Source organism: Squalius cephalus (genome assembly GCF_949319135.1).
Source record: "Squalius cephalus genome assembly, chromosome: 24".
NCBI classification, from domain to species: Eukaryota; Metazoa; Chordata; class Actinopteri; order Cypriniformes; family Leuciscidae; genus Squalius; species Squalius cephalus.
In genome coordinates, this window is record NC_137145.1 from 16,709,852 (window position 1) to 16,722,443 (window position 12,592).

The 12,592-nt window shown below is 38.9% G+C and overlaps 1 protein-coding gene across 5 annotated transcripts in view; it reads left to right on the forward strand.

The window, feature by feature from the left end:
- The window catches only part of cadm2a (cell adhesion molecule 2a), a 511,389-nt gene that overhangs the window by 470,101 nt on the left and 28,696 nt on the right, over positions 1-12,592 (forward strand). For all 5 annotated transcript variants that reach the window (XM_079861628.1, XM_079861624.1, XM_079861626.1 and 2 more), the window contains one exon: positions 235-372. In XM_079861628.1, the coding sequence (XP_079717754.1) occupies positions 235-372 (138 nt within the window). The remainder of the gene's footprint in view (positions 1-234; positions 373-12,592) is intronic.

The following is a 12,592-nucleotide window of genomic DNA, read 5'->3' on the forward strand; positions in this document are numbered from 1 at the left end:
ATAATATGATCAAATAACCACTGACAAAAAGGGTCTAAATTTAAATTAACCTCGGTGAACGACAGAAAAAAAAAACCCCAGGCAAAATAAAAGGACTGGAGTAGTTCATAGAAGACGATAAATAATATCTCTAATCTTTTTTCCATTAAATTCACAATTTTGAACTCTGTTAAAGTGCTGAGCTATCTCTCTTCTTTTTCTCTCTCTCTGTCACTTTATTCCCTCCATGTTTAGGTGTGCCTAAGAAACCAGAGATTAATGGACTCACCAAGCCTGCAAAGGAGGGCGATCACATCACTCTGACCTGTGTGACCTCTGGCAGCAAACCTGCGGCTGATGTCCGATGGTTCAGAAATGAGAAGGAGATCAAAGGTAAGGAATATTATGATCAAACTCACATTAACACACTATAAGACAAATCACAATGAATATTTACTACATTTGAGTGCATATATTTCAAGCTCAGTATGGAAGAATGCTTAGGCTCAGTGAAATATGTAGCTAACGATCTTCTCCACAAATCCATCACCTTATAAACAATGTCCTCAGTCAGACGGGAAGAGAGGGGATGAAAGCATGCGTACGATGCAGATGGCATTGAGTGCCTTTGTTGTGACTTGTGTGTTTGCTGCACTTCTAAAAATACAGCGGTTCTAATTAGCATGGAGGCGACGTTTCCCACGCTGACTGATTATTGTGTCTCTGGTGGACGGAACCTTGGGGAGAGGCCTTTACAGTGAGGAAGACGTGAACCCCGAAGGATGAAGCATGGCTCAACAGTTTTAGTGTCTTTGGAATCACTTTGTTTTGCAGGGATTAGCTTGTTTATCTGTAAATTGCTGTATTTTGTATTAAACGGCAATCATTTTTAATCATACATTGAATGAATAGACAAATACTACCCTAATGGGCTGTTTACACATGACACTTTTTTGCGTTGCTTTTCCATTGTTTTTCTATGCAAATCTGCAATAGACGGATGTGTTTAACCATTGCACTCGTGTCCTATGTATTTTGAAGCATCTCAGACTTGACATGGCATTCAAAAAATGGTATTCTTAAAATGACTTTTTCAACTTTTTCTCGTGTTTTCCCAAAGCGATTTCGGTGTGAATAACTTTTAATTCTGTTTTGTTTTTTTAACCTAATAAATATTGCATTTCTTGCACTTTTCTGTGCAATAACACTACTAATGCAGACCAGAGCTTTCAAGCTTTAAAAAGGATGTAAAATCCAAACGACTTGTGCACTAAGTCAAAAGACAGCTTTGTGTCATGGACAGATATTATCTAAGTTAATATTCACCGATAATTTTCCCCTAATCAGAGTTAGTTTTGGCGAACCAAATTGAGTCAAAGAATGAACAAATCATTCAGACCATTTTTGTGAACCAGATCAGCTAATTCACTGAAAAGATCTGACTCAAAAGATTTGCTACTACTCTCATTATTGTTCCAAGGAAAGCATTGGAATATGGTACACAAGTTGTGTGGTCAACATATGTGATGCTTTTATGAACTTTTACATACTGGTTGTTTTGGATTGTTTTTTTTTTTTTTTGTTGTTTTTTTAGTCCCAGTTGTCATTGAATTTAATTACTTAAAAAGTGGCCAGAATATTCTTTTAAATCACTTTTTGGCTTCCACAGAAGGAAAAAAAAAGTGATATGGTTTTGGAAAAACAAAACCATTTTCATTTTAGCGGAGAACTACTCTTTTAATCTATGGCCAAAATAAAGAAATAAGAAAAGTACCTAAAGCCTCAGTTTAGCCTCTTATCAGTACCTAGTCAAGGGTTTTTATAATTTTGACTTCGAACTGAGATCCTGATTTGGCTCCTTATCAGATATTACATCTGCGGTCAGTCCCTCTGGTCATTTGATAAACAGACAGAATTTGTGGGCAGGGGAGGATTTTCAGAGCTTATTTCATTTCATTAAGGGATCAGTGATGTTTCAGATGAGAACGGCGGAAACGTAAGCTGCTTTGTTTGAGATTCCTTTAAGAAACTGATATCTGATCTCCTTACGCGTGACTCAGGCTCGCTGTAGTCCCAGATTAATGATACAATCTTCGTATTCATTAACAATCATGGTGTTTAGGCTAGGTTGGATATATTCTTTAATTAACAGTGATTATTTAATGCATCAAAACAACAGATTTGTATAAAAGAAGAGGTGCATTTAACCTTGATTGATGTGGAAATCATTAGTGTTTTGCTGCGTTGGAGTTCATTTCTTCACATTACTTCAAAATTCTGTTGTTTTCTTTTAATTAACTGTGAAGGTATTTGATTAAATTAGCTACATTTTTCTCCAGCTGTGAGGTCAGAGATTAATATGACCATTAACACTGAAATTTTCACTCCCTCTCCAACTCCAAAACCCCTGATTCATTTTTTTGGTGTGTTTTGTAATGCAGGTGCAAATTAACATATGCGAGTGTGTGAAAAAGACATTTCATCCATCAAAAATGCAAGAATAGCATTACCTAACACGAATTTGCGAGCAGGTGGCTTGAATGAGAAAGCATATGGTAAATATATTTAGATAATGCAGCATGTAGCCTGTACCGTGAACTCAGGAAGGGGCTTGCTAAGATGTTTCTGAGTCTCGTCAGTCCACAGTCTCATATAAAGCGTGAAGATTATAGGCTCTCTGTTGATTGCAAAGTGTCAGTCTTAGATATTTTCATCATGAATGTGTATTGTGATGGATGGATCCAATAAGACAAGAACACATTTCAAGGATGCAAGAAAAAGAGTGGACCCCAGAGAGACGAAAAACACATAATATATAAAATCACAAGATGTTTGACTTATAATTAAGACTTCACTTCAATTATATATATTTATACATATTCAATTATACACATTGAAGCCCTACATATAATAAAATACTGAGCACAAAGGAAAAAACAGGGAACGATTCGGTAATGTGAGTGACTCTAGCTCAGTTTTTTTAGTCTGGTTGTCTTGGTTTCATGGCAGAGAGGTGTAAGTAAACGAAAGGATATTGCTTTTTTGGCTCTGCTCACTCCAGTTAGTCGGCCTGTTGTTTCCCTGTTGTGCTTCTTTCTGTCTGCCTTTGTGTTTGCGGCCTTCCTGTTGCTGTGTTTGTGAGCCGTGGCAGCTGTTGTCATCGCTGTTTTCCGCACTTCTCCACCGCCGTGTGAGGCTGAACTGTGATAAACGCATTTATTTTGGAACCATGGACTGGGAATAGCAGTTGCATTATTGTGGGATCTCTGGGACTGTAGCAACGCTCAGCCCGGTATTAAATTTGTGCTGGTCTCCAGGATGCAAGACATCTCACACTTTCTCCCCCCGAGTATGCAGAGCCCAAGATGCTCTGCATTTGTGTGTGTGAAATTGACAGCTGTAATGGAATCCAATATCACCACCTCTCACATTCTCTCATGCCCCTCTCTCTCTCTCTCTCTCTCTCTCTCTCTCTCCCTCCCCCTCTCCCCCTCTCCGACTGCTTATTCTCATCATTTGAGTAAAATTGGGCATCTGTTTATTGCATGTTAAACTAACCTGCAAATATTACATAGACCTCATCTTAGCAGCCACCTTCTCTGCAGTCCATGCATCATTTGCACATACAGTGGGTCCAAAAGTCTGATACCACTGTATTTTTATTTTGCATTTTTCTAATAAAAATATTTAATTGCAAATTATATTATCAGCATAACAATGTGAGGGAAAAAATGTGACTTGAAAAGCTTAGAATGTCTTATGCTGGGTTCAGACTACACAATATTTTTGTCTGTTATGAGTCACTTAAAGCCCTGTTTACACCTGGTATTAAGATGCATTTTGTTAATTCAGATCACAAGTGGACGACGCTAAATACAGGTGTAAATGGGGTCTAAAACCTTTTGAGCTTGTCCACTTTCTACCACTTCCAGAGGTTGTCGAAAACTCTTTCGACCGGATTGCTTTCGTAGTGTAAATGCTCTTGTGTTCAAGCAGCCACAAAAGATCACCTACTGACTTAATGCATAAACATTATGGAAAGTGCGCTAGCCAGACGGGATTTAGTCTTTGTCGACTGAAGACCCGAGTTTGATTCGAAGACAAAAAACGTACTAAGCAAAGTGTTCTCTCACAACGGGCACGTTGATATGTAAATTTTGCAAGCTTATTTTGTCGAAAGATCTGAAAAAACCCATACATTTACCCACCCATAAACCCTCCTCTTGAAGAAATTAGGACAGAAGTGGTTGAAAGTGGACAAAAGAGACGGATTAAAATACTAGGTGTAAACGGTGTGATCCGATCAACCAAAACGCATCTTAATACCAGGTGTAAACAGGGCCACTATCAGATTATGCGATTTTGACACCTAAATTCTTGTCTTGGACAAGAAACATGTCAGACTACTCGTTGCTTCCCAACCAATCATTGCTTACCGTCTTTAATGATATGTGTGATGTCATCAAGAAGGCAGAACTAGCAACTGACTTCTAGAAACAAGAGTGTAAATAAACAATGGCTACCGAAGCTGCGCTTCAGTACTCACCGGGTTGCTATATATATATATATATATATATATATATATATATATATATACACTCACCTAAAGGATTATTAGGAACACCATACTAATACTGTGTTTGACCCCCTTTCGCCTTCAGAACTGCCTTAATTCTACGAGGCATTGATTCAACAAGGTGCTGAAAGCATTCTTTAGAAATGTTGGCCCATATTGATAGGATAGCATCTTGCAGTTGATGGAGATTTGTGGGATGCACATCCAGGGCACGAAGCTCCCGTTCCACCACATCCCAAAGATGCTCTATTGGGTTGAGATCTGGTGACTGTGGGGGCCATTTTAGTACAGTGAACTCATTGTCATGTTCAAGAAACCAATTTGAAATGATTCGAGCTTTGTGACATGGTGCATTATCCTGCTGGAAGTAGCCATCAGAGGATGGGTACATGGTGGTCATAAAGGGATGGACATGGTCAGAAACAATGCTCAGGTAGGCCGTGGCATTTAAACGATGCCCAATTGGCACTAAGGGGCCTAAAGTGTGCCAAGAAAACATCCCCCACACCATTACACCACCACCACCAGCCTGCACAGTGGTAACAAGGAATTATGGATCCATGTTCTCATTCTGTTTACGCCAAATTCTGACTCTACCATCTGAATGTCTCAACAGAAATCGAGACTCATCAGACCAGGCAACATTTTTCCAGTCTTCAGCTGTCCAATTTTGGTGAGCTCGTGCAAATTGTAGCCTCTTTTTCCTATTTGTAGTGGAGATGAGTGGTACCCGGTGGGGTCTTCTGCTGCTGTAGCCCATCCGCCTCAAGGTTGTGCGTGTTGTGGCTTCACAAATGCTTTGCTGCATACCTCGGTTGTAACGAGTGGTTATTTCAGTCAAAGTTGCTCTTCTATCAGCTTGAATCAGTCAGCCCATTCTCCTCTGACCTCTAGCATCAACAAGGCATTTTCGCCCACAGGACTGCCGTATACTGGATGTTTTTCCCTTTTCACACCATTCTTTGTAAACCCTAGAAATGGTTGTGCGTGAAAATCCCAGTAACTGAGCAGATTGTGAAATACTCAGACCGGCCCGTCTGGCACCAACAACCATGCCACGCTCAAAATTGCTTAAATCACCTTTCTTTCCCATTCTGACATTCAGTTTGGAGTTCAGGAGATTGTCTTGACCAGGACCACACCCCTAAATGCATTGAAGCAACTGCCATGTGATTGGTTGATTAGATAATTGCATTAATGAGAAATTGAACAGGTGTTCCTAATAATCCTTTAGGTGAGTGTGTGTGTGTATATATATATATATATATATATATATATATATATATATATATATATATATATATATATATATATAATACAATACAGTATATTCTTGCATCCTGACGCCCATTGTAATTTACGAATCACCATAACACCCTACGTCAAATGGATCATGGATCATTGGGGTCAGTAGTTGTTGTTTTTTTAAAGAAATTAAAACTTTTATTCAGCAAACATGCATTACATTGATCAAAAGTGACATTAAAGACTGTGACATTAAGAATTTAAATAAATGCTGTTATTTTGAACTTTCAAAGAATCCTGAAAAAAAAATACATCACGGTCACAGTGAATGTTTCAAATGTTTTCAACATTGATAATAACAAGAAATGTTTTTTTGAGCACCCGATCAGCATATTAGAATGATTTCTGAAGGATCATGTGACTGAAAATTCAGATGTCAGGAAAAAATTGCATCTTAAAATGCATTAAAATAGAAAAGTTATTTTAAATTGTTATATTTCAGAATATTTCAGTTTTTACTGTATTTTTGATCAAACAAATAAATCTACATATATGTATATAATGTGAATGTGTGCAGGTATTTGCATGTTGCGTGTGCGCTGCTTTCTTTCCCCCACAGCTTTCTCTTACATCATGTTGAGTGCAATCAATCAATAGTCATTAAAAATGGAATTCTAAAATGCCTCCTGTGTCTTGGCAGAAACATGAATAAAACATGTTCTCTAACGACATTTTCCATCAGCCCCCATCAGCCCTCATCCCAAACCTCTGACAGCACCCTGTTCCCAAAGTCTCACAGTGTACTTTGTTTACAAAGAAACTGCAAAAAATCTTTTTCTTAGGCAATACTATTCTCTAATTTTCCAGTAAAATATCTAATGTTATTAAAACAAGATAAATTTACTTGAAAAGCAAAGTTGCTTAGCCTTAGTTTTCCTTCCCTTCGGGAAAATTGTTTGTTCTTGTTTTAAACATAAATCTAAGATAGTTAGATGAGGCTTTAGTGAGTTTTATATTTAAAACAAGAAGAAGAAAATGCCCATAGGGTAAGAAAAATTAACTCAAGATAAAAGTCTTATCTAATGCAGTTTATCTTCTAAAGTAATCTTGTTTTAAGGAGTTTTAGATTTTATTACTATAAAACAATTAGATTAAATAGAGTAGGCTACAAACACTATGCTGATATCAGTAAGCTCATATAGAACTGTGGGAATGTTTCTTTTTTCCTCCTCCGGGATGATAAGGGTGCATGTCCATCCCCAGACCTCCTTCAGGGAGGATAACTCCCCCGAGGAGAACTATGAGAACTATGAGAACATGTAACAGATTAGCCGACAGGAAAAACTCCAGAGCAGATGAAAGAGAGAGTCGTCCTCTTTTTTTTCCTCCGGGGGTTCGGCTAGAAACTCTCTCTTTCATACCATCTCACTGTTCGACAACAAAATGGCAAAGTAAGGGAACATGAAATGTTGATTTATCTTAAGATTTTATTGTATGTACACTCAATAAAGCACACAAGCAGCTGCATAACAATGCACTAACATCCAGCTCTTAAGGCAAGACAGTACAGGTCAAACATTGTTTTTTTCTCGAGCACTGAGCCAGAAATATTTACTTCTTACACACGACTTTTCCATTTTATTCCTATCTATATTCAGAAGGTTTTTACAGAGGGGCTTGTTCATATATAATTTGCCTGATTTTACAATATTTAATTCCTAAAACATAGAGAATCTTCTGATCTATTAAGTGATAAAAAGAGATATCCAATATCCCCTTTGTAAAAACCTTTGACTCTAATAGGTCAACGCAATAAAACAAGTTTTGAACCTGGCTTTATCCAATGTTCAGATTTCTGTTCTGGAAATGTATGCAAATTTGTGCATATTTAATTATAAAAACTATAATTGGCATATTTAAAGATAACATTTTAGAAAACTTGTAATGCAAAGAATTCTTAATGTAATCAATCAAATGGGAAAGTATGGAGATTCGTAAAAATAAATTTACCGTATTCACCTGTGGTGTCTTGCCTTGAAGTCGGCATTAAACTGTAGTTGCAATTGACTTTTCTTCCTTATTGTGACGTATTTACAACTGAAAAGGCTTCTTAAACGAAAAAACTAAGGTGGAACTTGATTTTGTCCCCTAGGAATTGATTGGATGGTTGTGATTTGCTATTGCTGTGATGTCATGTGAGTGACAGGTTGCCCCGCCCTCACACCAGTAAACGTCATCAGAGAAGATCATTTTTTGATTAAAGATTATGAGGGCACATGTTTTTTTTGTTGTTTTTTTTTTTTATAATGATGTGCATGGATAATTCATATAATAAATACTGCAATATAAAAAAATAATAATTTTGATTTCACGGTGACTTGAAACCAGCAGAACGCCCTAGCAAATGCAAGCTAACAACAATTTAGATTACTTTTTTAAAAATCTAGTTGAAACTACATTGCATAGTGTGCATGTGTGTGTGTGTGAATAAAATAGCTGCTTTCTTTACCTGTTTCACAGTGGTCACTGTCTTTAGAACTAAGTTGCACACAAAACATCTGCTCAGTCCTGGCTGGTGAAAACAAACGCCCAGGTGCCTAGATAAAAGCTCACAGCTGAACAAGAGAGAGAGAAGTTCTTAGCGCTGCTTATGATAGGCAGGGAGACCGACGGTAGCTGCTGAGTCTGAACACACAGCGCTCCTCGCTGTTTAAGCTCCCTCTTTCATCCTGGCTGCGGGGGCCGGGAATCAGAGTCCAACTTCACAGTGGCGCACGAGCTGGATAATCTCTAACGTGTGAAGAAAGAGAGGTCATTCAGACGGTGAAGTCTGCCTTGTTATGTGTATTTGATCAACACGGCCTACATCAGACACTTCAAGATAAGATGCAGCGTGTCTGTGAAATGATTATAAACGTACCAGACGGAACATTTTTGAAATATAGCAGTTAGTCAGTTTTTCTGGAGAGATTAGGACTGGGCTCGTGACAGGCAAGGGATGGCCATTATCTCCACCCTAAAAATAGTAGATTACTATGGGTGGGGCTTTTGTTTGATTACTGGTCAGGGGTGCGTTTCTTGTACAATGGCATACTGTAACTCGCTATTTAACCATTAGTATGATGCATAATTGAAGTAATTAACTAGCTAGTCAGTACTGTTTCCTGAAACCGGAGTAACATGGTACACCTCCTTTGATTCACATTGGTTAAAAAATATAGGACTGTTATTAATGATGTCACGTTATTACTCAGGTGGGGAAGTAATTACGAATCAATTCGAGATTGCAATTAATATCAGTTGGTGATGATATGGTGATATTGAAGGAACAATGGTACTTGGCTCTGATACTTTTGAGAAATACACCCCAAGGCTGCATCCGAAATCACGTACTTCCGGCCTACATGAGTAGGCGAAAAACAGTATGTGACAAAAGAAGTATGTCCGAATTCACAGTACTCATAAAAGAGTAGGCAAAAAGTACCTGGATGACCTACTACTTTCGGTGAGATTCTGAAGTGTGCATATGATGGACACTTTACTATCCCACGAGGCCACGGGAGAGGATTTGTAAATGGCAGTGAAGCGACACAACACATGATAATGAGAACATGGCGAATGTAGTACGTCCGGATTACATTCTCATTCTATATAGAACATACTTTTTTAGCGATTCTTATGTAATTACCTGTTCAAAATAAGTACCTACTCAAGAGCGTATGCGATTTCGGACGCAGCCCAAGTCTGTTAACAGATTTCTGTTGGTGGGACAATTGACAGACTACTGAAAAGGGCTTCACACAGATTACAGGGTGTGGCTTTGAACAAATTGGGGGCGGGGCTTGTAACTGCAAGGTGAGTTCTGTCTCCTGTAGTGAGTCCAAAGCAATGACACTGATAAAACAGCTTATCATGTGAATGTGCAGTTGCGTCCTAGTGGAGGTGATATCATCACACTGTTAGCAGTCAGACAGCGTGTATGTGTGTGTCAGAACAGGAGCATTAATTCCAACCAGGCTCAGACAATCGCATCAACAAATCCCATCTCAGTCTAGCATTTTTGACCCGAGTGAAAGAACTGCCAGCAGGGAGACTGTTTGCGTGGATTAGAGAGATAAAATTGCACGGCACCAGAAGGAGCTTTTACATTGACACCCACACTGACCATTTATGAAGGATATTTAAACAGTGAGCCGTGGCGGAGAGCCGTGCAGAATGAGTAACTGATATTTATAGTGATCCTGGTTGGGGATTGGGGGGCGTTTGTTGAAATAATGTTGTCGTTATCGGTTCTCATGTCTCTGGGACATTAGGATTAGCGGTAGATAGATGAGATAGGCGTTCAGTTGCTCACTGCAGAGCTCCACTCACTTGTGGAGAAACTCCAGAGTCTCTCACCACAGGCAGAAAGATTATGCCGCATAAATAAACACAAACTGACAATTTTTGTGAGGAAATTCAAAACCGCTACCTCGAATTTAAGCTCTCACCATGCAAACGCACAGCTGACAGCTAACTTCAGTCAAATACACACATAAATATCCCTCCATCCACTAGGAATGACCACTGTGTTTAGCCTGAGAGCAGTTCGCGGTGATCGGATAAAGAACGCTTTTGCTCTCTCCCCCTCTCTCTATCTTTTTCATTCTCTCTTTTTATATCCCTCTTGCGCGTTCGCTAATGGGCTTGCAGAATGGGGTAGAGGCGGCGGAGATGAGCTGCACACCTTTGTGCCTCCTGTTGTTCTAAATACCTCCCTTTTAGGTGGAAAACAGCATTTGAATTCAGAACTGCTCACAGCTGAAATGAAATGCTAATCTCACCCCACGTTTTATTCTTTCCTGTTCTCGCTGCTCTCTGGGTTCACCATATGCTGTAGCTATCGCAGAGTTCCAGGAAAGCATTCCGGTTCCAGAAGGAGAAAAGTGCTCAGCCTTAAAACCAAAAATTAGAGATAATTCACATTAAATTGCGTCACGTCGAATTGCGTCCAACTATGTACGTAATTACACATGCTGATGTGTGTGTAATAAAGATTAGATACAGTTTTAATGCTGTTGTGTGCATTAAATCAGAGATTGTGTGTGTGCTCTGGTGAGTGTGCATCTGTGATAATGTTTCTATTACTGGTTTGCCTTCATAAATATTAATGTGAAACATGCTGACCTTAATTTCATTTCTGTCTGCTGGAAAATCTCTCCCCTCTCACCCACTCACTAACTTACTGAGAGGGACAATAGAAGTAGACAGTGCCAACAAACCCTCATTATGCTGTTTTTTTCTCCAGGATGGAAAGATAGTTGAATGAATGGATGATGTAGGTGAATGGGCATAATATATTTAGGCAATCAAATCAGTTGAAAGCAGATGATGTTCTCATTTCGTTGAGATCCTAAAGTGTGGCGTGGGCACCAAAATTCAGTTTTTAACGTCCCATGAGAGAAGGCGTGTGATTGGCTGATTACCGTCAGTGCAGCAATAGCTGCCTATAATTTTCACAACAGAAATTGGTCTGAATAGGTCAAACTGGTAGAAATGGACTAAATAAAAACTAAACAGCTAAACTAAACCACCTGGGAATCAGAATCTGACAGTGAAACATTTTTAAGCAAACAAATGTTAAATGAAAGATTCACCTCCATGTTATTATGCAAAAGAAAGAAAGAAAAAAACACGATCAGGAGTGTCAACAACATACTTTGATGTAGGTTGGTTAATAAATAGTATATACAGGTGTAATTATTCAAAATTATTCAACCCCCATTGCAAATTGACAAAAATTTTACAAACGTTCAGCTGTTTGCAATGAACAAATCAAACAAAAGTAATGGAAAAAGCTCAACACAACAAACGTTTTAAGTGGTTTCCCCAAATTCAACTGAAAATGCAACTTTTAATGACTTCTACAGTCTCAGAATTATTCAACCCCCTGAATAGAATCTCTCAGAACTGTACAAATTTGCAATAAAAGATGTTGTCTCAAGCATACCTGATGCAACTAATCAAGGGCTTCATTAGTTGCACCAGGTGTGCTTGAGCTAGAACACATGAAATATCTGAACTGGCTAGGCTTGTTGAGTGTCACGCCCTTCACAAACAAGAAACAGGATACAAAATATAGCGAAGGCACTTAATGTTCCTAGAGACACAGTTGAAAGCATAGTTTGCAAGTTCAAAGTTAAAGGAACAGTGGTTACACTGCCTGGATGGAGCAGAAAAAGGAATATATCAACCGCTGCTACCAGATTTCTGAGAAGACAGCAAGACAGCAAGCAAGACTTGGTGGCAACAGGCACTGAGGTTTCAGCTTGCACAGTGAGGCGGGTTCTAAACTCATGCGGTTTCCTGACCAGAACTCCAAGACGTACACCATACTGACCCAAAAGCACAAGAAAAGTGCTCAAAATCATATAAATAAGCCACAGAAGTTTTAGGATTCTGTTCTGTGGAGCCATGAAACAAAACTGGAACTTTTCAGCCCTATGGATCAGCAGTATGTCTGGAGAAAGAAGAATGAAACAAAAAAAAAGAACACTATGCTGAAAAGAACACTCTGTCTACAGTTAAGCATGGCGGTGGCTCAGTGAAGCTCTGGGTCTGCTTTGTGGCCGCTTTGCATCCTGGAACTGGAAACCTGCAGCATGTGGAAGGCAAGATGGATTCATTGAAGTATCAGGAAATCCGTCATGCCGTCAGTGAGGAAGCTGAAGCTTGGGCATCACTGGACCTTCCAACAAGACAATGAATCCTAAGTATACCTGACTTGAACCCTATAGAAAATCTCTGGTGGGA